This window comes from Mirounga leonina, unplaced genomic scaffold, assembly GCF_011800145.1.
Source record: "Mirounga leonina isolate KUSES-001 unplaced genomic scaffold, KU_Mleo_1.0 Mir_91, whole genome shotgun sequence".
NCBI classification, from domain to species: Eukaryota; Metazoa; Chordata; class Mammalia; order Carnivora; family Phocidae; genus Mirounga; species Mirounga leonina.
In genome coordinates this window covers 7,417,066-7,443,869 of record NW_023270839.1, presented here as the reverse complement: position 1 = coordinate 7,443,869, position 26,804 = coordinate 7,417,066, and the positions used below count along the sequence as shown (strand labels likewise).

General features: G+C 42.3%; 2 protein-coding genes across 6 annotated transcripts in view; one reads left to right on the top strand and one right to left on the bottom strand.

Annotated features, from left to right (window-relative positions):
* RNF212B (ring finger protein 212B) overlaps positions 1-13,322 on the top strand; it is a 26,494-nt gene extending 13,172 nt beyond the window's left edge. Inside the window, exons 5-15 of the mRNA XM_034994339.1 lie at positions 1,817-1,932; positions 2,783-2,843; positions 3,571-3,599; positions 4,570-4,616; positions 4,839-4,881; positions 5,042-5,102; positions 6,211-6,259; positions 10,428-10,467; positions 10,751-10,851; positions 11,109-11,170; positions 12,721-13,322. Of these exons, the coding sequence (XP_034850230.1) occupies positions 1,817-1,932; positions 2,783-2,843; positions 3,571-3,599; positions 4,570-4,616; positions 4,839-4,881; positions 5,042-5,102; positions 6,211-6,259; positions 10,428-10,467; positions 10,751-10,851; positions 11,109-11,170; positions 12,721-12,786 (675 nt within the window). The 3' untranslated portion in view covers positions 12,787-13,322. The remainder of the gene's footprint in view (positions 1-1,816; positions 1,933-2,782; positions 2,844-3,570; positions 3,600-4,569; positions 4,617-4,838; positions 4,882-5,041; positions 5,103-6,210; positions 6,260-10,427; positions 10,468-10,750; positions 10,852-11,108; positions 11,171-12,720) is intronic.
* Positions 7,850-23,936, bottom strand: HOMEZ (homeobox and leucine zipper encoding). 5 transcript variants are annotated; one of them, XR_004677322.1, is made up of 3 exons: positions 21,981-22,211; positions 14,745-16,785; positions 7,850-9,677 (listed from the first exon to the last, which is right to left on the bottom strand). XR_004677322.1 is itself a non-coding variant. In XM_034994335.1 (3 exons), exons 2-3 carry the CDS (start codon positions 21,030-21,032, stop codon positions 15,185-15,187), a joined length of 1,662 nt encoding a protein of 553 aa, XP_034850226.1. In that variant the 5' UTR covers positions 21,033-21,677; positions 22,474-23,936; the 3' UTR covers positions 14,016-15,184. The 5 variants fall into 5 exon arrangements, 4 of the variants coding, with proteins under 4 accessions (XP_034850226.1, XP_034850225.1, XP_034850227.1 ...); XM_034994335.1 differs by lacking the exons at positions 7,850-9,677; positions 21,981-22,211 and adding exons at positions 20,972-21,677; positions 22,474-23,936 and having other exon boundaries at positions 14,016-16,785; XM_034994334.1 differs by lacking the exon at positions 7,850-9,677 and adding an exon at positions 20,972-21,677 and having other exon boundaries at positions 14,016-16,785; positions 21,981-22,205.
* Positions 23,937-26,804: the final 2,868 nt, after the last annotated feature.

Sequence of the window (26,804 nt, the reverse complement as noted above, 5' to 3'; positions counted from 1 at the left end):
TGTCCCCAGTGTGGATTTTGTTCATTGTACCCTTGTGGAGTCATTTAATAATGCTTGTCTGTGCTTTGTATTTCCTTAATCAGGGGGTGGGTGGGAGGTTGGGGGTGGGTGGGAGGCAAGCCTATTTTATAGCAGTGTTGTGCTCCACCAAGAGGTACATAATAGTCTTCCATCTCTTGTTTTGTGTGATGGTAGCCAATGATGAACTTTAAATGGATCCATTAATTCAATAGGAGCTACAAAATGCTAATATTTAATTCTGTCATTCCTAGCTCATTTTTTAGGTGGAATACTTCTATAAAGAGAAACTTCCTTTACTCAATTGTATGATTACCTTGAGATATAATTTAAAATACTAAGACCTTTAGATACTATGAAATGAGGGAGTCAGTTTCATAAAAGATAGATAAGACAAAAAAAAGATAAGACAAACCAATAGTTTGTGAGAGTCAAAGGTAGATAATGAGTTTACCAATTCCTTTGAAGTAAATTAAGTTAGGATCAGGCGTATTTCACTGCAAACTGCTCCCAAGAATGGGTTAAGATGTTTGGGATACTGTCTCTTGGCTAAACATTACATCTATCTGTAACATCTACTGCTCCACAACCCCTTGCCACCTTAAGTAACTCCTGGGATTCTGAGTGGCTTTTTCTGCAGCTGCACTGATTTTTTTAAATGATCATATTTTATTTTTATGAAAACAACCACTTTTTAAAAAAAACTAAAGAAGACTATAATGAAATCTTATGTAACTAGAATTAGTTGAGTTTGCTTTTGATTGGAAAGGAAAGAGTCTAGAGCCTATATAAACTTTTAAGAACAATTCCAGGGGCGCCTGGGTGGCTCAGTTGGTTAAGCGACTGCCTTCGGCTCAGGTCATGATCCTGGAGTCCCGGCGTCGAGTCCCACATCGGGCTCCCTGCTCAGCAGGGGGTCTGCTTCTCCCTCTGCCCTCTTCCCTCTCGTGCTCTCTGTCTCTCATTCTCTCTCTCTCAAATAAATAAAATCTTTAAAAAAAAAAAAAAAAGAACAATTCCATAGTAAGGTGGCAAAAGCAATTTGGAAATTAAGGGCGAACAAAAAGTTTATGACAAAAGTACCAAGATCTAGGAAAGGACCTTAGACAAAAGGTTTCTAGTCTGAGTAGGGAGGAAGCAGATGAGACATAAATACTGCTGTGTATTCAAAAGTAGAGCCTGACAAAGCTAAAACACTTTCTAAATATTAACTTTTGCTCTGATTCAGTAATCCCCTGAAAGGCACATCAGTATATCAAATGGTAAAACAAAGCAAAAGATAAAATTATTTGCCCATGCCCAGAAATAAAATTCAGGAATAGGTAATCTTCTATGCTTCTTTGCCCTTTACTGTAGCAGCATAAACAGCCTGCAAGTGCCCCTGTGTGAATACCTTGGGGAAAGTAAATTGGTTACCAGTGTTTTGTAATAGCTAGGAATGTGGAAGTTGAGTCCAGACTAATAGTAGACAGGTTAGGTCAAAACCAGTTATAAGCTTGAAAAATTTTTTTGCTATCACTCTTCTTGCTCAAGATGAAAGATTATGTTTTTAAAGGATCATTCTACTGTGCCAGAATATTCTCATTAAGATATTAAAAAGTCCTTGTCCTGGAAATGAGAAACTTTGGCTTTCCTTAGTGCCGAATCCTCCAGTTTTGGGGAATCATGGATTAGGCCAGATGCTCTGGAAGAAAATGATCAGTATTAAAGGATGAATTGATAGATTTCCCTTTGTTGCCAGAAGTAAGAGGAAAGGAGTTATGGGGGTATATGTCAAAGATCTATTTTTCCCTGGTAGGTGTGGAGTTTCCAGAAGAAACAAACAGATCTCCTCCTCGCCTTTTATAAGCATAGAATTACAAAGTTAGAAGCAGCCCTGCAGGAGGCACAGCAGACGATGACCAACCAGGAAATGTAAGTGACAAATTAAATCACCAGAGAGCTTTTTTTTTCTTTCAGAGGAGCTGTAGCCCTTATTTCCTTACGGTTGCAAAGCCTGAACATTGTTGCATGTGTTTATGTTTGTCTTGGGTAAATCAGGTACAGAATTTTTGGTTCCCTCAATCCCCATTTTGTTTTTCTCTTTCTTCCCTGTAGGGGCCCTCCTCACTTTATAGCTTTCCTCTTGTACTTCCCTGTCAAAAACTGCTTCTTTGGAGAAATCAGGCATAGCTTTTCAGTGATAAAGACGAGAGATAGCATTTAAAATGTTACCTCTAGGGGTGCCTCAGTGGCTCGGATGGTTAAGCATCTGCCTTCGGCTCAGGTCATGATCCCAGGGTTCTGGGATCAAGTCCCACATCGGGCTCCCTGCTCTGTGGGGAGCCTGCTTCTCCCTCTCCCTCTGCGGCTCTTCCTGATTGTGCTCCCTTGCTCTGTCAAATAAATAAATAAGATCTTTAAAAAATAAATTAAAAAAATGTTACCTCTAGGAGAGCATGTTTTGGAAATCTTAAGCCAAAAGATGGAATCCTTAATGGACGTTTTCAGACAGCAGCAGCAGGCCAGGGTGTGTGTGGAGAGGAAATGGAACTCTATGTAAACTCATCTGAAATCATACCCAGTGACTGCTTATTTTGTCCACCTGATTCTCCCGGCCATCAAATTCTGCCTCTGTCTACTGAATCCCTAGATCTCTGACAGAGATACCTTGTATAGGGACAAGCATCTCTCTATAAGCATTAACTAGATGTCAACAACAATAAATATTGGGGTTTGTATCCCACTGATCTATTGGAGATGATTATTTCCATCTTTTGCCTAGAGAGCTGTCAGTCTTAAAGAAGGAAAATGGAGAACTGAAGAAATGTCTTGCCATTCTAAAGGTAAATGAAACAGGTTTTCCTTACTATTATTTTCTCTCCTACTTTTCCCATCTATCTAGCTGACTAGATGCTGTATAGAAAATGTTTCCTAACTTTTTCCACATCGTGGCATAAATAACTGATAATATTTATACAACAAGTGCACTGTAATAAATGGTCAAGGCCACAGAAGAGCTAGGAGGACTGAAAGGATCAGTAGGTAGCACACTGATAACCCATTCTCGAACATCAATAAGTCACGACATACCATTTGGGAAACTCTCTTATTGAAGAGACATCTGTTGTAACTTAAAATTTCTCTTCAAGAATCCCAAGGCACCTTAGGACCCTTCCTCTTCCTCCAATCCAACTCTATTTCCTAGACATTTCTTTCTTCCTAAGAATGTTCTTTGTATTTATATGATTTTCCTATTGATCCTATTGCTGTAACTATTCTAGCACATTTTATCCTGTCATTTTCCTTTCTCTCCCCCATAGACTCTCCATATTTTCCTACATAAATCAGTCTTTGGGATTCCCAATGTGTTTTTATGAAAAGGAACTAAAATTTCATTCCGTCAAAGCTAATAATTTCCTAGGGAAACATTGCTATTTTTTTCTCCTACTGGGAATCTTAGCAACCACAGCTAGAGGACATTGCAGCTTAGTTATCTAGCGAGTAACATTCATTGATTAGAACCCTAATCCTAGCTGCAGCTTCCTTCACTCCCATTTTTTTCACCTACAGGGATCTCCAAATTGGTACCAAGGAAGCAGGTAAGTTTTATCAGGCCCCATACTAGCCCTGTTTGAAAATTGCTGTTCTTTTTAGACTCTTGGCTGCACCACCTGTGTGGGCTCTAAGGTGGAGGAAATGGTTGGTGAATTTATCTTTCACTTCTCCAGTTACTCACTGAAAAGGGCTGAAGTGAAATCTTGAATGTAATGCTCACTCTTATGAAATCCTACTCATCCTTCAAAATTCAACTCACATATCACTTCTTCTGTCAAGACTTCATTAAGCAGAATTTGATGTTCTATTATTCATTTATTCAACAAATATTAAGTGCTATTTTTTATCAGGTACCATGCCAGGTGCTGGGTGTACATCACCAGTTAGTCTGTAACCTACCAACTATTAAATTTTTTTTACCTCAGCCCTGTATTGGTGGGTTAAGAGACATGGCTCCTGCACTCTCAGAAGTTACAGTCTAGTGTTCTTTCATGCTTCGGTACTTCTGCTCTACCCATCATAACACTTAAACATTGCTTTTATTTATTTTTGTCTCTCCCACTAGCCTGTGAACCTTTCAAAGATAGGAACTCTATTCTAGTTATCTTTGTAATCTCAGGATCAAGGATGTATAAACACTAAATAAATGCTTGTTAGAGAGATGGATGAGAGGATGGCAGGAGTGAAGGAATGATGGATTTATGAGTGGATGAACAGATGGATAGATGCATGTAAAATTGAGAGTACTTGGTAAGGCACTGAGGGAAGGAAGAAAGGAGGACTTCAAAATTTCTCCTATTACAGGCAGTAGAGAAGATTTCACTTAGAGTTAGAGAGCCAAGGAGTCTCATATGGAAACTCTGCCTCCTTATTTTGAGATGATACCTGTAATACATGATAGTAAGCAATTTGTGCTCAGATAGTAAGCTGTTATTTCTATAAACAATGATCTGATTGATCCTCTCAGGGGACACTTAACTTCTGCTTAGAGCTTCATCTTTTTTTCCCTTGCAGGTTGGCCACACCTCGACCAGTGGGCATTACTTCTCCCTCACAGTCAGGTAGAGAACATTTGTTTGCCCAGATATCTATGTGAGATGAATAAATCTCCTTCTCCCATATAGACGGTAGTTTCCTCTCAGAGACTATAATGAGATTTTCCTAATCTTGTGTATGATATGAGAAGAACATACAACCAGATGCCCATTTGTAACAGGTTGGCTAGGCAAGGCAGGGCATGGCATGGATGGCAGCTCTTCATTCCTCACTTGATTCTCTTCCAGTCACTCCACGACCCAGTTCTCAGCATAGCAGCCTGGTGGTCAGGTGAGTAGGAAGCCTACATAGCCACATGAAAACTGCTGGCAAAAGTTGGAAGATAAAAGAAATACCTAGATACGTCAGAGGTAGGGACTGAGGAGACTTTAGGTCTATGTCAAGTTTCACACCAGGTTTGTTTGTTTTCTTTTTGTCTCACCTTATACAGTCGGTCCCCCTCAGTGGAATCTATCCCTTACAGAATGTCTGGCTTTAGTAGTTTGGGACAAGTAAGTAATAGACACGTAAGTAATATTTACCTTCTCTTCCCAGATTGAGTTTTTTTTTTATGTTATGTTAATCACCATACATTACATCATTAGTTTTTGATGTAGTGTTCCATGAATCATTATTTGCGTATAACACCCAGTGCTCCATGCAGAACATGCCCTTTAATAACCCATCACCAGGCTAACCCATCCCCCCACTGTCCTCCCCTCTAGAACCCTCAGTTTGTTTCTCAGAGTCCATAGTCTTTCATGGTTCGTCTCCCCCTCTGATTTCCCCCCCCTTCACTCTTCCCCTCCTGCTATCTTGATTTCTAATGCTAAATGAAAGCAAAGATGTCAGGCAAGAATATTAAGCTTATATTGGTTTTGGTATAAATTATCCAATGCCATGCCTGGACTCTTTTCTTTTGGCAGTGCTAAAAAGAAAAAATGTTAGAAGCTAACACAGAGAGGGGCGTCAGAGTGGCTCAGTCAGTTGGGCCGGTTTTGGCTCAGGTCATGATCTCTTGACCTCATGATCTCATGGGTCATGGGATGGGTGGGGCTCCACACTCAGCAGGGAGTCTGCTTGAAAGATTCCCTCCCTCTACCCCTCTCCCAACTCACTCGCTCTCACTCTCTAAAATAAATAAATATGTCTTTAAAAAAAAGAGAATCTGGGGCGCCTGGTGGCTCAGTCATTAAGCGTCTGCCTTCGGCTCAGGTCATGATCCCAGAGTCCTGGGATTGAGCCCTGCATCCGGTCCCCCTGCTCAGTGGGGAGCCTGCTTCTCCCTCTCCCACTCCCCCTGCTTGTGTTCCCTCTCTCGCTGTGTGTCTCTCTCTGTCAAATAAATAAATAAAATCTTTAAAAATAAATAAATTAAATTAAATTTAAAAAAGAAGCTAACAGAATGAATGGGATGAAAGTAGTGCAAACTATTCAATGACTGAATTAACAGTAATAATTCATTTTGGAAGTAATTAAGTGTGTATCCTTCTTGGACTAGCATGCCTATTCTGGCAGAACAACATATGCTTCAATGTGTAGATGTAGAGAAATAACAGAATATGGAAGCCAGAGAATTGGGGTATATTTATTAATTGATGTTTATTATTTGTCCATTAGGGAGCCAGAGGCCTGCAGGGAAGAAGCACTCCCAGGGACTCTTATATTGGTGAGAAGGGAAAAAAAGGGTCAGAAACCAACATATTTTGTGCCAGATACCAGCAGATTTCTGGTTTTCTCTGCAAATATAATGCTATTATGCATTTTCTGTGCATAATATAATGCCGTTTGTTTTTTTCCAGACATTGATTCCATGTATCCAGAGATATATTACTACTTTTCAAGTAATGATATTCCTGTTCTCAAACTGATAGGAGGAACTTTTTTTGAGCAATAGAAAGTCATTGAAAACCTCTGGTCAAGAGATGGAGGGTAACTTGAGTAAAATAGATTTGGATTTTTTTAATTGCCACAAGATGGCAGTAGAAGTTAGGTCTAAAAGGAAGGTTAACTAGACACTGATTATGTTAGCCTGCAGGGTATCAGGCTTCTTCACTGTGTATTAAACTTAAAAATATTCCAGTGAAGAATAACCACTTAATTTCTTGTCCCTTTCCTCTTAGAACTATTTTTGTTATTACTATTTTCAAGGGCATTAGCCAGTCCATAGAGAATACTTAATCAGAGAGGATTTCCCTTTCTTTCACAAGACGCAATTGTGAAATTTGCACATTTCTTTCTGGATAAACATTTTTGAAAATCACCAAATAGTTTCCCTCTGATTCTTTCATATTCACCCTTTGAAAAATGTAGAAGTTCTAGAGAATTTGTCAGGTTAGTAGTAATATTCTCTCTTTCGTTCCTGATTTTAGTTATTTGAAGCTTTCTACTTTTTTTCTTGGATAGCCTGGCTGAAGACTAGCCAATCTAGTTGAACATTTCAAAGAAACTACTTTTGGTTTTGTTGATTTTCTGTGTTTTTCTATTCTCTATTTCATTTCTTTCTGCTCTAAGCTTTATTTCTTTCCTGGGTTTAGTTCTCTTTTAGTTTCTTAAGACAAAAGTTTGGATTATTGATTGGAGATCTGCATTTTTAATGTAGACATTTTCAGTTATAAATTTCAGTCTAAGCACTGCTTTCATTGTGTCCTATAAGGTTTAGTATTTTCTGGCTTTGTTTTCATTCGTCTCAAAGTATTTTCTAATTTCTTTTGTGATTTTTTTTTTGAACCATTGGTTATTTGGCACTGTGTTGTTTAATATCAACATTTTTTTTTTTAAGATTTTATTTATTTATTTGAGAGAGAGAGAATGAGAGACAGAGAGCATGAGAGGGAGGAGGGTCAGAGGGAGAAGCAGACTCCCCGCTGAGCAAGGAGCCCGCGGGACTCGATCCCGGGACTCCAGGATCATGACCTGAGCCGAAGGCAGTCGCTTAACCAACTGAGCCACCCAGGCGCCCTAATATCAACATATTTTTAATTTTCCCAGATTTCCTCCTATTATTTTTAATTTCATTCCATTGTGATAGGACAAAATACTTTGTATAATTTAGATACTTTAAAATGTATGGCATGGGGCGCCTGGGTGGCTCAGTCAGTTAAGCATTTGCCTTTGGCTCAGGTCATGATCTCGGGGTCCTGGGATGGAGTCCTGTATTGGGCTCCCTGCTCAGCGGGGAGTCTGCTTCTCCCTCTGCCTCTGCCACTGCCCCTGCTTGTACTCTCCCCACAGAGCAGGGAGCCCCCTTCTCTCTCTGCCCCTTCCCCAATTCGTTCTCTTTCCTCTTTCTCTTTCTCAAATAAATAAAATCCTTAAATATATATATATATATCTAACAACAAAGTCCTACAAGACATGAAGCAAAACTAACAGAATTGAAGAGAATCAGAGGGAAACTATTGGACTTAATACCCCACTTTCAATAACAAATAGAACAACTAGATAGAAGATAAGCAATGGAATAGAAGATTTGAAAAACATTATATACCAACTAAATCTAACAGACTTCTTTAGAAGTTGAGCTTCTTGGATGTGTAGATTCATTTTTTTTTACCTAATTTGGGAAGTTGTCAGCCATTATTTCTTCAAATAGTCTTTCTGCCTTGTTCCTCTTTTTTCTTCTTCTAGAAATCCCATAATGCATATGTTGATATACTTGATGGTGTTCACCAAGGTCTCTGAGGCTCTTTTCATTTTTCTTCATTATTTTTTCTTTCTCTTCCTCACATTGGATAATCTCAGTGGACTTTAAATTGCTGACTTTTTTTCTTCTGTTTGTGCTGATGAGCTGCTCTAGTGAAGTTTTAATTTTTGTTATTACACTTTTCAATTCCAAAATTTATATTTGGTTCTTTTAAATATATTTTTTCTTCATTAGTATTCTCTATTTGTTGAGATACCATACTCATACTTTCCTTTAGTGCTTTAGACACGGTTTCCAAAGATATTTGAGCATATTTAAACCTGATTTAGGGCACCTGGGTAGCTCAGTCGGTAGCATCTGCCTTGAGCTCAGGTCATGATCTCAGGGTGCTGGGATTGAACATCTCATGGGACTCCCTGTTCACAGGGAGCCTCTCGTCCCTATTCAAGCTCTCTCTCGCTCTCTCTCTCTCTCTCAAATAAATAAAATCTTTTAAATAAAATACCTGATTTAAAGTCTTTGTCTAGACAAAGTCTAGGCTGGGCTTAGTCCAATGTCTGGGCTTCCTCAAGGACAGCTTCTATTGATTGCTTTATTTCTTTATATGGGTCATACTTTCTTGTTTCTTTGCATACCTCATTTTTTTTGGAAACTGGACATTTAAAATAATATAACATGGCAATTCTAGGAATCAGATTCTTCCCCCGCCCCAGGGTTTTTTTGTTCTTTCTGTTTATTGTTGTTTAGTGACTTTTTAAAAATAATTCTGTATAAAAATAAAATCTGTATTGTCATGTGGAGCCACCAAAGTCTCTATTCAGTTAGTTTAGTGGTCAGCTAATGATTGGACAGAGAATCCCTTAAACACTTTGAACCTGTAAGTCTCTCAGTCTTTGCTGAGGGATTCTGTGTGTGTGTGTTGGGGTTCACTTTCAGCACTTAGCCAGGCAATTGACAACTGTGCCTTAGCCTTCAACCTGCTTGTATGACCTCACGGTAAGAGACTGGGGCCTTTTCAGGTCTTCTCTGAGCATGCATACAGTCCTGTATATGCATATGGTCTAGATCCTAAGAATGTGTTGGAAAGAGTCCCCACCAAAAACTCATTCCCCATCTCTTCATCTAAGCTTTCCCATTAGCCTATTATTTGCCCCAATTGATATGCACATTCTCAGGCAGCCCAAACAAACGCTTCTAATTGTTTACAGCAAACACTCCTGGGGAGAAGGCTTTTCACAGGTAGTAAACTCTAAGCATCAATTCCTGATGAGTTTGCGCTCCAGGTCAGGTCAAATAAAGGCAGCCTTGCAAGTGGAGTCTTCCAGTTGCCACTGGATGGGTCAAATGATTATTTTCTGGGAATGAGGCTTTGAAAGAGTTCCAACCCCATTTCATCCCCGCGATGACTGCCAGAATGTTGGTTTTCAAGGCTACCACGGAGCTGGAGGAGAAATGGGAATAGGGCAAGTTAAAATGCCACAAAGTTCATTGTTTTTAACCTCATTTGGCTATTTTTCTGGAATAAACATTCCCTAGATTGCTGCAAGCCCTTTGTTAATTTACAGAGTTCTGAAAAAGTTGATTCTGACAATTTTTGCCAGTTTTCTCATTCCTTTTATGGAAAGAACTTTTGGAGGTCCTTATGCCATCATTTTTGCTGTCACTCCTAACCAATTTAATGACCCTTTGTCTTTAGCCATTCTTTCTGGTAATCCCCATCTTAGAGGGGAAACGAAAGCACAGATATATTAGAGCACATCCAAGCAGTAATGAATCCTGGTGCACAAATTAATGAAAGAGATGCGGGGCCTGGGTGGCTCAGTCCACTAAGCGTCTGCCTTCAGCTCAGGTCATGATCCTGGGGTCCTGGGATTGAGCCCCCACATGGGGCTCCCTGCTCAGCAGGGAGTCTGCTTCTCCCTCTCCATCTGCCCCTCCCCCTGTTTGTGCGCTCTCTCTCAAAATAAATAAAACCTTTAAAAAAAAGGAGAGAGAGAGAGAGAGGAAAGCAACTTTAGGAGACACTGCTAGGTGATTTGTGAGCTTTTTCACTTGCTATTAGCCCTTAAGCCTAACATATATACTGAAAATCTTTGGTCCCCAGTTTCTTTGCCCAGGTCCCAAGTATACCTGAATGAATCTCTTCTCCAGTTCATGGGTTATCTCACAGGCTCATTTTTATGTTTTCCAGAAACCCCTTCACCAGCTTCTACTCACAGCCTATCTTACAGGTAAGTAATTATGCTTCCTTTCACTGGGGATCTGTTCACACTGACACTCTGCCAGCACCCTGGGGTTACTTTTCTACTGGCTTATACCACTGAAGTTTATAAATCTACCTTGTAAACAAGAGAGCATTTAATAGTACTGTGTCTTATATATGTCCAGATTACTTTCAGTCGCAAGCAGGGTATTTATTTCCTGTCTTGTCCAAATATATAGGCTCTCCCCTTCTATATGCTTTTTACCTTTACCTTCCTTTTCTCTGCTGATGCTTCTATTTCCCCTCCGTAGGCCTTCACCTGCCTCTTCTGGACAGGGGATTTTTTCTTTCAGACCATCCCTAAATGGTGGGGATTCAGGCCACACAAGAGTCCTCACCCCCAACAATTCAGGTATGTTGAATAACATTCCTGAAGGAATGGAGCTTCAACCATTGGCATATATACTAAAATGAAGATTTTCAAGGTGAAACGAAGTTAGGAAAAGAATGAACTTTATAACCTACCTCCTAAATTGCTTAGCCAAGTCTTTTTCCTTCTGAGTAGTGTTCTACAGATTAAGACCTACTTATTTACCCTGACCCATAAGTAACACTGCCAAAGAACTGCCCAAGGGAGTTAACTTTCACCATTCCAATTCTATCCTCCAGGTCAGAGGGAAAGCAGAACCCCACTAGAGAGTCTTTCTGGTTTCCAGCTACCAGTCCAGCAGGTGAGCCCTGGCTAATCTAATTTGCCTGCATGTGAAAAACTCACATGGTTAGGCCTGCACAGAATGCCTTTTTGGTCACCTGTTAAGGTGGTGGAATATAACCAGTGGAGAATGACAAGGGTTTCAAATGTGGTAATCATACGTTCACAATCTTCCAGGATGGTCTCAATTTCAAAGATTTTATCCTACTATCAGATTAGCTTCCTAGTTTGGGGTTTAAAAATTAGGTCACATGGTAGTGAATGGATTTAAACTGAGAGGTCCTGGCCAGTGTGAACTAAGTGTGTAGACACAACTAACATTCCCAAAAGTTCCACAAAAAAGTATTTCAATGGAATATATCTTTTGGGCAGAGGTACTGCTTGAACAGGGAAAAACCACGTGCATGTCTCTAGAGATGGTTAGAATAATGCTTTATAAATTTATGGGATTGATATAACGTAGGCAACAAGAGGAAAAGGGCATTGGAACGAGAAGAGAGGTTTGTAAGAAGCTCTACATGAAAAGTCCAGTCTTGCCTTTTAAGTTAACTTTTATGGCCCAGGTTTTGAGAATATTTAGGCCCTTTTTCAATGCCAAGCTCCTGGTGACCCCAAGGACATCCTAAGGTAGGTAAATATTTTGCTCTCATATTCCAAATGCCCTTTATTTTCATTGGCAAAAAATTAGGATCTAAGCCCTAAGAGGCACCACTGGGGAAATAACATCCCTGAGATCCTCACAAATGGAGGGATTAACCTACAGATGAAAAAAGAATTGAGACATATAAACCATCTACAAATATATGGCCCCTAATTGGATCCTGATTGAAACAAACTGTAAAAAAACGAAAACAAAAACATTTATAAGAAAGTTGAAAACTGAATACCTCTTGGATATTTGCTATTAAGGAATTGTTAATAGTTTTCTTTTGTAGGCATAATGGTTATTATGATTACGTTTTTAAAAATAGTCTTTTTTTAGAGATAACATACTAAAATGTTTAAAGATAGGAAGTTAAATGATTGTCCGGGTTTTGCTTTAGTATAATCTAGTGGACATAGGACAGAGAGAGTAGAAATGAAAAAAAATTGGCTAGGAGTTATTTGTTAAAGTTGGGTGATGGATACTCATCAGCTCATTATACTACTCTACTTTCGTATTTTTTGAAAATTTCAATAATAAAGTTTTAAAAAAAGTTATTAAACAAGTACAACCTCCCCAGAGGCATAAGAATCCTGCCTCGCTGGTAATCGTCTATCGGCATAGTCTCCAGGTCTCCAGTCTCCTCCCCAGGTCTTCCAAAATAGTTTTGTTTAAATATTCTGGCCTTATTACCATAAGCCACTAAAATGTTCTAGAGAGTTTCATAATTAGCAACAAAGCCTTTGTCACACTAGGTGTATCAAATCTTAGTTTGGAAAAGTTGGTTATCACACAGTGGAGAAAACTGGGGCAGCAGCACTGGTGATGTGCTATCTTTTGATAAACTTCATGTAATGGTTTGAGAGGGCCTTAATTACCCTTTTTGTTATAAATGCCCATATCTGCCTTCCTGCCCTCTGCTGCAGACTCTCTACGAACAGAGACAGATGGGATTAGCCAGGTCAAGAGAAGCATGGACTATTTCCAGATAGATCGTCTTCAAGGTCTGATCTATACATATTGCTTAAGGAAGACCTGTAGCATACAATACCCATTAAGTGTGATGGCCTTGGAAAATGTTTCCCTGCCTTGTTTCCTGGTTTCACTGTGTACCCTTACTTCTCTTGACCTTTACCATATACACTCTGTATTACCTCCTAGGAAAATGGTCAGGTGTTATATAAGGCTAGTACTTCAGGAGGATGTTTAGATCTCTCCCACACTCATGTAGCTCTCTCATTTCCTGCAACTTAAAGGTTGTAAAAACAATTCTTGGCATCACTGGGGGTGAGAGGTAATATTAAGTATGGTTTATTTCTATATTTCATTCTTTTAGCATTGGATATATTCTTCCATTGCCAGTGTTAATAAGCAACAACTCTGTTCCGTGTCCTAATTTATTATACTTCTGTTTGCCTATTGTTTCCTCTATTCCTAGTTAACTATGTTGACTTTCCTTTCTGTCAGAGACCCAGACTTTCAGCTTACTAAAGTATATAGATAAAATAAAGATGTCCTTTTATTGTTATTGCATTGGTTTTATATTCTAAGCTCTCGAATGGTGGAATGGGCAAAGACCACCACCACTGACATGAAACCTGTATTCTTCTTCGGGTACTAAATAGAAATGAGAAGTTAAGTGGGTCAGCCACGGGCAGGCAGGCCATAAGCAAAAATATTGAAAAAGTGTAAAGATAGCAAACATCTGCCAGAAATAAATTAGGTCCTGGGAATGACCCTGAAGCTGAACTAGGATTCCCTACTCTTTCTGGAATTCTGAATTTATTTTTAAAGGCATTTCTAGACACCTCTTCTGGGCAAGAGCCTGTGCTGTAGCAGGTACAGGAAAAATATCTGCCCAGTGATAGATATAGATGTACTGCCCTTTAAAGTTTTTGTTCTTTTAAATTTTTTTTAAAGATATATTTATTTATTTTAGAGAATGCGCACGCATGCGAGTGGGGGAAGGGACAGAGGGAGAGAATCCTCACACAGAGGCCCCACTGAGTGTGGAGCCTGATCTCATGACCCATGAGATTATAACCTGAGCCAAAACCATGAGTCGGGTGCTTAACCGCCTGAGCCACCCAGGTGCCCCAAGTATTTGTTTTCCTAATCTACCTCAATATATCCTGCTGCTTTAAAAAAAAAAAGTATACTAAATCAGAATGTTAATGGATTTGGCTCCATTAATCTCTAAACCATAGAAATGGCAAAGTGGAGGAGAGAGAAACAATTTTATTTGTGGCCTTTTATTATTATTCTAGCAATCTGGGGCTTCCATTCTTATTTCTAGATGGTTAACCCATTGATCTCTTTATATCTGACTCCATCTGATGAAAACCATTCTAAAACATCAATAATCAATTCAGTTAAAGACCAGGGTCCCTCTGTCCCCAAGACAGATCCTATAAAGAGAGGAAAAAGTCTCAATTACAGACACAAATTGAACCAACACCAAAAAGATGAAAAATTAGTCTCTGTCAAGCTAGGCAGGAGGGAGTTTCAGGTTTGTAAAACCAAACCTGGAACCTACCTGCACCCATCTTCTGAAGAGTAGAAACCATCCCTCTCCAACCTAATTCTACTTTTTTAAAGGACATTTCCCCTAATTCCCACATCCAATAAATATCCAGTCTAAATTATTCTCCACCCAATTATTAAACTTTTCACAAGCTCCATGGGGAAGATTTACCCTGAGACAAATAGTGAACAGAATGGGGATTTTGGAAAAAGATTAAAAAAAAAAAGTACAAGGCAAAATGGTCCCAGTATCAGAAATGAAAACATTCTGCTACCTGTGCAACTCTGTAACGAGGAAGGTAAAACATAGTCTAAGTTGGTGTGCGTTAAGGAAAGATTTGTGATGAGACTGGGACATACAAAGACTCTTAGCTATATTATGCATGGACTCGTGCTCATAAAGAAAAGGGGTGTGAGGCAGCCTTACATTCCAGGGAAAATGGTGGGACTGGGGATGCACTGGAATCATCAATTGAATCAAAATTCTTTACTCCTCCTTTTCAGTCCTCTTACAGATGTGGGACCAAGGTCCGGGCTCTCCATAGTACACTAAGGGAAAAGAACAGCAGACACGAAGAGAGCAAAAGCCTTTTCCCAACCCATGGTTTGGACCAGATCCTTAGCACTCTCTTCACTGAGACGAGAGGCCTGATTTCTGCTCATCCAATCCCCACCTCTCTTTGGGTCCTATGGTCATCCTCCCTGGTCCACCCTCACTACATCCCGGATTCCCCAACCTCAAGAACACGAAGCTTTTCAGTTCTTTGCCACAAGGTAATTTTAAAAAAATGTGGTTTCTTTGTTTAAACAGTTACTAAGTTGGTTCATCTTTTAGTAACAGACCTTCCCTCCCCTAGTCCCCCCGACTCAGTCCTGTATGATCACATCATCATCATCATCCTCGTCTTCCTCCTCCTCCTCCTCTTCATCCTCGTCATCTTCTGGCAGTTCTTCCTCCTCCTCTTCCTCCTCTTCATCTAGACAAACCACCACCTCAGCTGGCTCAGGTAGTCGAGAGTCAAACCAATCCAGTACCTGCTGGGTGCTAAGCCTTGATGCCTGACTCAGTTGAGGGATATCACTTTCCCGTAGCTGTTGATGGGCTGCCCAGTACCTCTCCAAGGGTCGTATATCCGGTGGGGGTGGGGGGTTCGGCAGAGGTGGTGTCTCAGCCCATTCACTCAAGGAGCGGGTTGAAGGTGGGGGTGTGGGAATTGCTGGGTCCTGGAAACTAGGGGCACCAGGTACTGCATTGTCCCGAAACCATTTTAGTTGCCCATGCTTCAAGGCATAGCGTGTGTCACCAAACCACTGAATGATCTCAGGTCGAGGTAAGCCAGTGATCTGTTCTAATTTATGGTAATCCTCACGCCGTGCCCATTGGCACTGTAAAAAAAAAGATTTGAGGATAGCCAGCTGCTCTTTGGTTTTGCGCTTGGTCTTTCGCTGGCGTTGCATATCTGGGGAAAGGTACTCTGCAGGGCCAACCCTACCTGATACTGAGTTATGTCTTAGCCCTTGGGGCCAGGCTGGCTCCAGATGTGGGGGCAGTGCCTGTTCATTGGGTGACAGTGGCTGTGAGATACAGCCCAGTGACTGGAGGGGTTTAGAGGTGGCAGTAGCTCCGTTAGCCAGTACCGGGAAAGTGGAAGAAGAGGTAGAGGAAGAAGGAGGAGTCATATTAGATGCTGACTCCTGCTTACAACTACTAGCAAGTAGTGAGATTGGTGGGGGCTTATCCCGAGCATGTGGCTGGTGGACAGCTGTGGAGTGATTCCATGAAGCAGAACCTAGGCCATGTGACTGGTTGGGACCCCTGCCTGCCTGCTCCTTAGAGAAGCCACTGCTTTGAAGATTCTGCCAATAATCGGATTGGTGGGGGAATGTCCCACTGCCAGGTGCCATCAGGGGTTCCTTTGCTTTCTGGTGACTCAGCAGCTCTGAGGACTCCTCAGGCTCCACCTTCAATCCTTTCATCTGGGTGGGCTCACTAAGAGTCAGGGGCACTATTCCAAGACCCACTTGTTCTGGAGGTGGCATCGGAGAAGGAGGCACCTCCTCTGGGGGCCGCCCTGCATGATGAGTAAAAGAGAGAAGGGATTTGAAATGGAGCTGGTCCCGATGGTAGACCACTCGGGCTCGAGTCTCTTCTATTTCTTCAGATGACCAGCTAATGCCACAGCGGAGGCGCTGGGCCATGAACCAAGTCTTGACTTTCTCCATCTGCAGCCCATAGCGCAAGCAGAGAAGGGCAATGTCTGCTAGACTGGGATAGGGAAAGTAGCTGAAGGTTTGTAGCAAGTGTTCATTGCCATCCAGCTCACTGGTCTGGGCTGCTTGGGTCCACACAAGCTGTAGCTCCTCGGAGATTGGAGGGAGGCAGATGAGCCCCGCCGGGGAGCTATTAAGACTGCTGGCCTCTTTATTAGGAGGCATGGTGCTTTCTGATTTGTGCCCTTCAGAGATAGCTGTAATAAGAAGAGAAACAGCTCAATCACTGGAGCTCCTCTTTCAGCCCATTGTTCAATTTCTGCCAAACAAAATGCTGGACTCCAATACAATCAACTGTCTATGTGTACCATGTTGGATTGCTTTTACAGTGCTTTAACGATTTCTCATTTAATTTTCCTAACTTTATGAGCCTGTTATATAATTCCTGTCATATGTATGGAAAAACCAAAGTCCATAGAAGTTAAATTACCCCAAGTCACATGACTCCTGAATACTGTCACCAGGACAAAAATCTGTCTTTAAGGTTAAGGAGGAAAATTCATCCTTATATTGCCTTTATTTTTCTAATTCAAACTCACTTCATCCTCTAAGTTCATGGAACAGGTGTCACAAAACGAAAAATCAACCACAAAAACATAGAGTGCAGTAATCTCAGAACTGATGCAAATGCTTTAACTCCTGACAATTTATGATTACCTCTAGAATGTGAACATGGGGCGGGGGGGCGGGGGGCAGAGGGACAGGTACGAGAGAGGAGCATCTAGAAGGCAGGACAGCACTGTTCCTCTGCCCAGCCCCCAGGCCCCTTTCCTCTTCCCTTCTTGGTGGTGGAGTCCTTCAGGGAGGGGAATGATAGTGCCTTTAAGCCTAAACTCAAACTTGCTAAGCTTTATTTTCTCTCTGTAGGGTAAGAGACAGGTCAGGTATCTGGGATAAGTGGGGCTTACTCCTCCTGGGTTTGGAGGTCCTGTGGGGGTAGAGAGAGGGAACTGTTTCCACCAAGTCATCCTTGGAACAAAGGTTAGCCCCTCCCCCCAGCCTTTGTCTCTTCCAACAGCTCAATCTCTCTCCGGGGAGCTTGGAGAGCTCCCTCAGACTGTAATAGCCCCTCCACACAGGGCGGAAGGCCTGCCAGTCTTATCTCTGCAGCCCAGCTTTCTTCTCAGGGCCAGGTGGGCAGATTCACTATGAACTGCAGCCAGGTCCTGCAAGCTTCCCAGCAGCACCACTGCTCCTGGGCTGTGGGTGTGGGGGCTGCAGGGAGAGCCCCTGATTCTGCATCATTCCTGAAATACCTGCTCAGGGTATTTCCCAGAAAGTTCTGTTGACCAAATTTAACTCAGCTCCCTGTCTGGGCATTAGAAACTCTAACATATCTGTCACCCTTTACTCTTAGAGGAATCCCATCTGAGCTTATAAATATTTACTTCTGATATGTTAAGGATGGGACAGGATTCCTATGTAAATGCTACATGATGAACTGAGAAGAATCTCAAGTCCAGGAAGTTATAGTACAGTGTGGTATCAAGGGATTTTATATGACGATCAGAAAAATTTGGAAGCAATTTAATGAGTCACCATTTCCTTTTAACAAGCGGGTCTAATGAATCGAAGGCCATGCAGATCCTTCAGTTGAAGAGAACCTGAAGAGGGTAAATGGAGGCAGCATGGCACAGTGGGTAGAAATATGATCCCTGAGTAAGGCCAGCGTGCAGTTTGAATCCCAGTTCTGCCACTTACCAGCTATGTGATCTTGGGCAAGTTACTGAACTTAAAGGAGCTTTCGTTTCTTCATGTGTAAAAAATGCACAGTGCTAAGTGTCTGTAAAGTTATATGTTTTTACCAGGCACCTACTATGTGCTAGGTGTCCTGCTTAGGCAAGACCTAAAGCAGCTGGTGGGGTGGAGGCCTGGGGGGAGGCAGATTTGAGATTAAGTGCAGCTCCACCCCTTCCTAGAATGCTGCCTGTCCTTGGGCAAATTATTAAACCTCACGAAGCCTTAGTTTCTCCTCAGAAAGGCAGTCAAAACAGCACCTTCCTCACAAGTTTATGGCTAAATGAAAAAAATGCAGTTGACATGATGTCTAGAACAAAGTAAAGGCTCAATAAATAGCAGCTTTTCTCATTATAGCCTCACAAGGTAATTTTGATATAAGGGAATGCCATCCATTCTCCTCCTAGACAAGGGGGGAAATGAAGCAAAGACTACATTCTTTAAAATCGTTGTTTTCAATCTCTTTTTGCAGGGTCCTAATTGTAACGAGCAGTAGAGGAAACCAGGGTATCCATGATTTTATGCTCTTTACATTTTGGGAGTTGGATATAATTCCAGAATGGATTATGCTGCTTTAAAGGAAGTATGAAAATCACAGCTTTAGGAGAACTGAATCCGTAATTTAGATATAAATCCTTTTTGATTGCCAGATGAATTGCCAATGTATTAGTAGTTCCAGGTTTATCCCAGACACAGCTGAGTGGCCTGTGAGCAAACTTGCACAGACAGGTGCTAAACCACCATTTAAACATTGTGGCCCACCAGGAACACCACCAAACCTAAGCTGGAGAATCCTTTAGGATTGCAACACTTGACATCTACTTAACCTTATTTGTGTCCTGTTTTTTAAGGACACAATTATACTTTAGATAAGAGAAAACTGTAGCCTAAGGAATAAAGCAGTCCAGTGTTAAGGATGGAGACTTCCAGACAGGAAATAAGGCAGGCATAGCTATAAGCCTTACAAGGAAGCATTCTGCCTTCTTTCATGTGGTTTGCTATCCTCCAGATTCTCGTGGTATCGGTTTGATGTTTCAGTAGAACATGCAGTAATGCAAATACCGTATTTGGTGTACTCTATACATCCAGTTTTCCAATTACACAAAACAAATTGTGGAAGATTTCCTGATATAGAATGGTGGCTTAAATCAGGGCACAGCTGTATAGCTACCTGGTACCTCCCTGGAAGAATCTGGCTTTGACGTAGGAAGAAACTACAACCACAGAGTGGCTCATGAGAACTTTAACAAGGAGGGTAGACTCCACAGTAATCAAAACCACAATGAAGACACTATGGTATCTTGTGTTCTTATGCCTCCATTTGGAGAGGGTAGAAAAAGAAGGGAATCAAAACTGTAGAAGGACGGACTCCTATGGGCAGAGGTGGTAGTGATGGTGGGATTACCAATTCTGAATAATTACTAAATTTGTATCCTTATTAAATATGCTGGATATACCCTACTGCTACTTAGTAGCTAATAAAAGTAGCTAATAAAAAACAAGTAGCTAATAAAAAACATAATGAGAAAAACAGAGAGAGGCTAACACCCTTCTTTCCCTTTGGGCTTTCCATACCCGTGGACAGGTGGCAGAAAAGAATGGACTACCTTAAACTTCCAGTCTAGGTGTACATACAATCCTAGGAAAAAGAGGTGTTCACAACTTTAGGCTTGGGCCTAGACTTATGGTTAAAGCAGGAGGTAGTTCAAATGAGAAACTAATGATCCTGCAAAATTACCCTATTATCTTTATTCGGAGAAGTATTGAAGTACTGCCTGAAATGTGTTTTGATGATACAGTTTTAAGGGCCTTAAAGAATTTTGAGTGGTATTCAACTTATGTGCTTCTCAACTTTTTGGGTCATGAACTTTGAGAATCAGATAAAGGTATGCACCCTCAGAAAGTTATGACTACCCCCCCATAAACATCTAAACTTACACATTATATATATAATCTCAGAAGGTTCACTGGCTGCCCAGAAGCCCAAGTTAAGAACCTCTGCCTTATGTTCTGCCAACTTAATAAAAAAAGGAGTGATGGTAATTGCTTAAAGAGGAACATACAGCTTGATGTGATTGAATGGAGAGTGGATGCAACACTCAAGAGAATTTAAGTCTAGAAGGGACTGGGTATTGGTGATATTAGTTGGAGAGAGTGGAAGGGAGAGGTGTTCAATTGGGCCAGGAGCCTGGCTTAACTGACCCACTGGGTTATATGACCAACATCCACAGTGCGCTGTGTACTAGAGGCTGGTAGGCTACTCTCTAGTGGGCCAAAATCATCTGCTTCCTTCAGCTGCCCTGTGTGCCTGGACCAGTTGTGTGTGATTCCCAACCTGTTTATGTCTGGTTTTTTGTTTTTTTTTTAAATTTATATAATAATGTAATTAAATATCACAGAAACCTATGAAAAATTAGTGCACTAAAAATTGTTTCTATGAAAACAAAGTCAAATGTTAAGGAGTGTACAGCTGAGTTGGGAGCAGTAGGCAACTGTAAAAGATTGGAGGGGCAGGGGACTTAAAAATCTCAAAAGTATTCTGCATTCAGATTGCTCCAAAAGTGTTTAAATTCTCACTGCATTAAAAAACCAAAAAACACCAAACCTGGAAATCATAGACGAGAGGCAGTGGCACATTAGAATTACCTGGGAAACTTAAACCAGGAACTCTCCTCCTCATTCTTAGTCTGGACTGGGGCCCAGGCATCAGTACTTTTAAAAGTTCTCAGGGTGCAGCCAGATTTGAAATTCACTTGTGTAGTTTATACTAGAAAGACAACTGGGAACTCTAATGAGCAGACTTACACAAAGAAAACGCCTGGACACTACCCCAAAAGATTGGTGCAACGAACATACTTTTAATGACAATGCTTAAGATATGTATGCATCATTTAAAAAATTCCCAAGTTTAACTGGCTTTTTTGTTTTTTTTTTCAATCATTGCCTTCTACCTGTCCTAGTCATATAATATAAAAGGGCTTCAAATGTATGGTGAGAAGGAGGTTCACATGATAAAAGATCTCCTGATCTGGGCCCACATTACCAAACAGGTCTCAGCTTGAGTCTTCTTTCAGTTTAGAAGTCTCAGATTAGGACGCAAAACCAGGAACCTCTCAGGATTCGGGTTTTCACTTTTCTGGTTTGTTTTCTGAGTATGGCTGGGTAGGGAGTCAGAAGGGGCAGTTTCTCCCAAACCTTTCATTCCCAAAGACCACTGCTCCCCAGAAGTAAGGTCAGATTTCTGTACGTGTGTTGAGGTCGTCAGGAGGTAGTCGTTGGGGGAGGAGGAGAGGCCTGGGAAGGAAACGTTTCTCCTATCCTCCATTTCGCAGGCAGTCTACAAGGCTCCAAACTGGGTCAGAGAACAAAAAGTTGCTGCACTTGGGGCGATGAGCCCCAGGGAGTAGGCGAATCTCTAACCTCCCCTCGCGGAGGGCGTCCCAACCCAGCCTTCCCCTCCTCCCTACACACCCACTCACCCTCCCCCAGTTACAACAGGGAACCGAAAAGTCCAGAGGAGAAAGAGAGAACCGGGCGACTTAGAGCCTAGAATTCTCCAACACCCCCCCCCCCCTCCGCGTGGGGATGGGGATCCGGAGGTCGGAGATCGTATAGGGGCTAGGAGGGGAAGTCGAAGGGGCTGGGGATCACTCACCGCAGTCCGGCCCGGGCGGCGGCTCCCAGCCTCGCACCATGGGCCGGGGGGAAAAGGGGAGAAAGGGCAGGGGGCCTCCGGGGTGGGAGTGGGGTTCCCGCCCGGTGCGGCCTGCTCCAAGCCCACCCGCGCGGAGGGCCGGGACCGGGACTGCCCCCCCCCGTCCCCGAGAGCGCGCCCGTCTAGCCCAACCCTGTTCGAGCGAGTTGGAGGCGGGGCGGATGGGTGGGGCGGGATCCAGGGGCGGTGCCAAGGTGGCCCGAGTCCCGATTGGTGGAAGTAGGCAGGCGGGGACCGGCGGAACGCACTGGGCCGGCCATTGGCTGCGTGAGTCTCGGCTGAAGTCGGTTATTGGCTGCATGGGCCTCAGCCGGGGTGGCTATTGGCTGCTTGGGGCAGGGAAGATGTCCCTCGGGGCCAGGGTGCTGCGAATGGTACCTCCCCCTGCCCCCCCCCCCCCCCCCCCCCCCCCCCCCCCCGGTTTCGACCTTACCGTGTCGGACCTTCGGAGTACGCTGAGCCCTGGTCCTCCCGGAATTCCCCCAAGGAATTCACAGCAGTTTGTTGAATTGTCCAAGACCGCCTTGCAACTACTCCCCATTTGTTCCCCCTGAAGGAAGAGTTTTTTCAGCATCCCCTTGCCAGGCTTACACGCGAGCAGAACCGAGCCGAGCCGCGCCTGCCCAGCCGAGGGCCGTCAGCAGCGTCACTGTAAACGGAGCGCCTAGAGCAACCGGGAACTTGTTCTCCAGATGGATCAAATGTCTTGCCGGCTGAAAGACGAGGATCCCAGCAGCCCGGCGCCTTCGGAACACCGGACAGGTGTTCCCAAAGACTAAGTGCCGGAAGGGGCACCTGTTGTTTGGGACTCACCAGACTCCTAGACCACCCCCTCTCTGTCCCAGTGAGGAGGACCTGCCTCATATTTGGGGACCTTGGTTTTTGTTATCAAGAAAGGGCTGGCAATAAAATGGACTTTTCACCAAAGTAGTCACACACTCTGAAGTTGTGGGCCAAAAGTTCGTATATTTGGAATTTGGGCCAAAAGTTTGTATATTTAGGATTCTCGGTCTTCAGACTAAAACTTGGGAACAGCACTTTCTGAAGTGATTCTTTTGTTCTCATATGCTGGTCTTTGAAAGTCTCTTTGCCTATTTAGGTAACTTAATAGTTTACGTAGCTACAATAACTTATAAAACAGTTTCAGACTTTGTATTCCACATACATCACCCTTCCCATGTACTCCCCCCCAAACCAACCCCCACTACGGATTCTTTCTTGCTCCAATTTAAGGTCTAGAGCACTTCCATGGTTGTCAGACATCAGAAATGTATTTCCACTTCAGCACTGAGCCCTATTTTATGTTATTATGCCTGCATTTGTACCTGCCCACTTCCCAGCCCCATTACATTCAGTAAAAATTTCAACCTCCTAAGAGCCAGCCCTACGATCTTCAAACTAGCATCCAGCAAATACATCATCGGTGTAAACAAAGGAAAGATACATATATATATTCTCAGCTTTAGAGTTGAAACTTCTGATCCCTCAGGGTTTAAGCCAGGGCTGGTAGTGTATACAGACTTTGTCCTAAATCATGAATGACTATTACCATGCCCCAATAGTTTGTATATGATAAAAGGAAAAGTGAAACATTTTAGGCAGCAGCAGTCCTCAGTTTTCAGTGGAGAAGTTGTTCTCCCATAATCCAAACAAATTACAAGACTGGGTTGACTGGGAAGAACTCATGCTTATCTGGCTGGAAAGCCAGGCAGACAATGTCTGCGGGAACCTAGTGCCTGTCCCTCTATAGAGGGTTCAGTTAGGCACTCTGGGCAACACTTATCACCGGCTTTTGGAAATATGAAAGGTGGACAACTCTGCCACCTTTCTTGTCTCATTAAGACACTCACTCCCGAGACTCAGGAGTAGGGAACAGAATTGAAGATAGGTTTAGGAGAGGGGAAATCCAAGGCAAGAAGAAACTCATCTGCCCCTTTTCTGGAGTGTGTGCTGAAGCCTCCCCCCCCTTTTTTTTTTTTTTTAGGATTTTATTTATTTATTTGAGAGAGCGCACAAGCAGGGGGAGAGGTTGTGTGGGTTTCACCTAAAGCTTTAAAAGATGGACTGGACTGGGATTGGAAGAGAGGAATAGATGCAGGCTGACAATATCAGAGAAGGGAGGGCCCCCCTTTAGCAAGACAACAAACCTTCCCAGTTCTTCCAGGGCCTAGTGCTGAAGAATGCAGACTCATCATGTCATCCTCAGTGTAGAGATGTTAATTCCCCATCTTTGGTGAAAATTCTCTCTTCCTTTGCATGGCTTAGATATTAGCAGGATTAACCATAGGCACATTTACCGTATACCTAAGGAAACTGAAGTTTCAGGGTCATCCCTTGCACAGAGGAGCACTGGAGGAGCCCCAGGATGTGTTAACATGGTCGTGGGTTTTTGTAAAATTTGAAAAAAAAAATTTAAACTGCAGGGGCACCTGGGTGGCTCAGTCATTAAGTGTCTGCCTTCGGCTCAGGTCATGATCCCGGGGCACTGGGATCGAGCCCCATGTCAGGCTCTCTGCGTGGCGGGAGCCTGCTTCTCCCTCTTCTCCCAGCTTATGGTCTCTCTCACTATCTCTGTCACTATCTGTCTCTCTCTCTCTCAAATAAATAAAATCTTAAAAAAAAAAAACTGCAATTGGCTAAGATTGATGTCTCTTTCCTTTCTAACTTCCCCTCCATCACACTTCTCCTTTTGTCAGGTGGCAGTGGGAAGGCCATGGGTATTTTGGGATTGGCTAAGGAAATGGAGTTGGGGATACATTTAGTTTGGGTTGAGTAGGTATATGACTGTGGTTTGCAGTTACTTCTGTAAATAGTTTAATAGCCAGTATAGTGTTAGGGGCTGAACTGTGTCATCCCCCGCCCCCCACATTCATATGATAAAGTCCTAACTCCTGATGCCTTAGAATGTAACTGTATTTGGAAATAAGTTCTATAAAGAGGTTATTAGGTTAAAATGAGGTTTTTAGGATGAGTCCTAATCCAATATGACTGGTATTTTATAATAGGAAATTTGGACCCAGACATGAACATAGGAAAGACCATGGGAAGACATAGGGAGAAGATGACTATATAAGCCAAGGAAAGGAACCTCAGAATTAAGTCAACCCTGCGGATACATTAATCTCAGACTTCTACACTCCACAACTGTGAGAGAATTTTGGTTTAAGCCACCCAATGGGTTGCATTTTGTTCGGCAGCTCTAGCCGACTAATACATATACATTAATCCTAGTGTCAACAATCCAGAGTATATTCGTCATTACAAATTTGAAATGCTCTGAAATTGTACACATATATCAAAGAAATTTGATAGTGTTTTTTTAAAGTTTGACAAAAATCCTAAAAAAATTATGTAACATTATCACTTATAAAGTGTGAGGGTGAAAATTTTCTAAATCACTAAGAATTTAAAAAAAAGTGATCATGTAGAAGGCTGAATTACTTTTCTGTACTCCTTATAGAAAACATAATCATCAAGATGAGAAATCAAGGAGCATGCACCCAAAAACAAAATTGTAAAAAAAAAAAAATGCTTGTCAAGTAGATAATTTTTAAAATGTTATTTTTCTTGATCTTATGATATAGTATTTGTCACCTCCTTAAAAATGTTATCTTTTCTCATTCTAAACTATTTTCACTTTTGTGCCTAATGTATTTATTTTTCTTTTAAAAGGCTCCAACAGTTGTGTTTCAGGCGCCCCAAAACTTGGATCTACCCTTGGGACAACCCAAATGGATATGGTGAGTTTCTGCCTCACTTAGAGGAACCATGCTCCACCATTCTGTGCCCTGTCTCCTAAGAAATACAAAAGCTGAGGACTAACCAATCAGAACTGCAACTATTAAAGATTTGGGATAGCAAAAGCTGCAGTGGAGTTTGTGGAAGAAGGATTTCAGACAGACCTAGCACTAGACTAAGGTGTGAAAAGCCTGGGAAGACATTAGGGCCACAGAGGAATCTTAGGCAATAAGCCACAGAGAAAACCCTGGGAAGCCCCCACTTACCTCTCTTTGGGTGTCTGCTCCTCATGCTGGCTCTACCCTTCAGCATATCTAGTTTGACAACGTAAGTGTGGGTGCTCTGCCATGACATCACAACTTGGTCATTATGATGTAATGAGGAGGCATCTGATTATTCTCAGGCTAGGGCTTCCCTATTAGAAACGTTCTCATTATTTTGTGGGTAACTGGATTCTCTCATTGTTCAGGTGATGTGGGAGTCAATATTATGTTAGAACTTGATCTTTCTCAAGGATGCCTCACTTTAATACCTTTTGCTCCATTCTGGATTAGACAGAAGTCTTTGCTTTTCCTCTTCATCGTATTTCCTAAGCTTTGCTTTAGGGTTGCCCTTGATAGAGAAAAGGGCTTTGTTCTTTCCTTCAGTGTTTGAGGAGCAGAATGTAACTTAGATGGCCCCCTTAAGGAAGAAGAGCCCCCTCAACTGGGGGGAAACTCGGCGCTTTTACCCAAGCCGTACCCTTTAACTGCACCAGGAATTGGTGCTGGGTGCCAGGGGACTAAAACTGGGCCCTGATAACTTTCCTACCACTACCCAATATGGTGGTGGGATTCTATTGGGGTGTCTTATACCAGGGCTGCCCAACTCCTCCATATCTTTTGCCCACCCAACTTTTGCATAGCAATAGGACACCAGCAGACAGAACTTTTATGAGATACGGGGGGTGGGAGAGAAGAATCTCACTTCTGGGTCTCTTGCCACCCTTCACCCCAAATAAATAATATTTCTCAGTATTTTATTATA

Bases quoted from the DNA above. Each gene is read 5' to 3' on its own strand.
- HOMEZ (XM_034994335.1), bottom strand. From the start codon at position 21,032: ATGCCTGGGCCCCAGTCCAGACTAAGAATGAGGAGGAGAGTTCCTGGT. The intron at 16,786-20,971 runs GTAATTCTAATG...TTCTTATTACAG, and splicing joins TCCTGGTTTAAGTTTCCCAG to CTATCTCTGAAGGGCACAAA.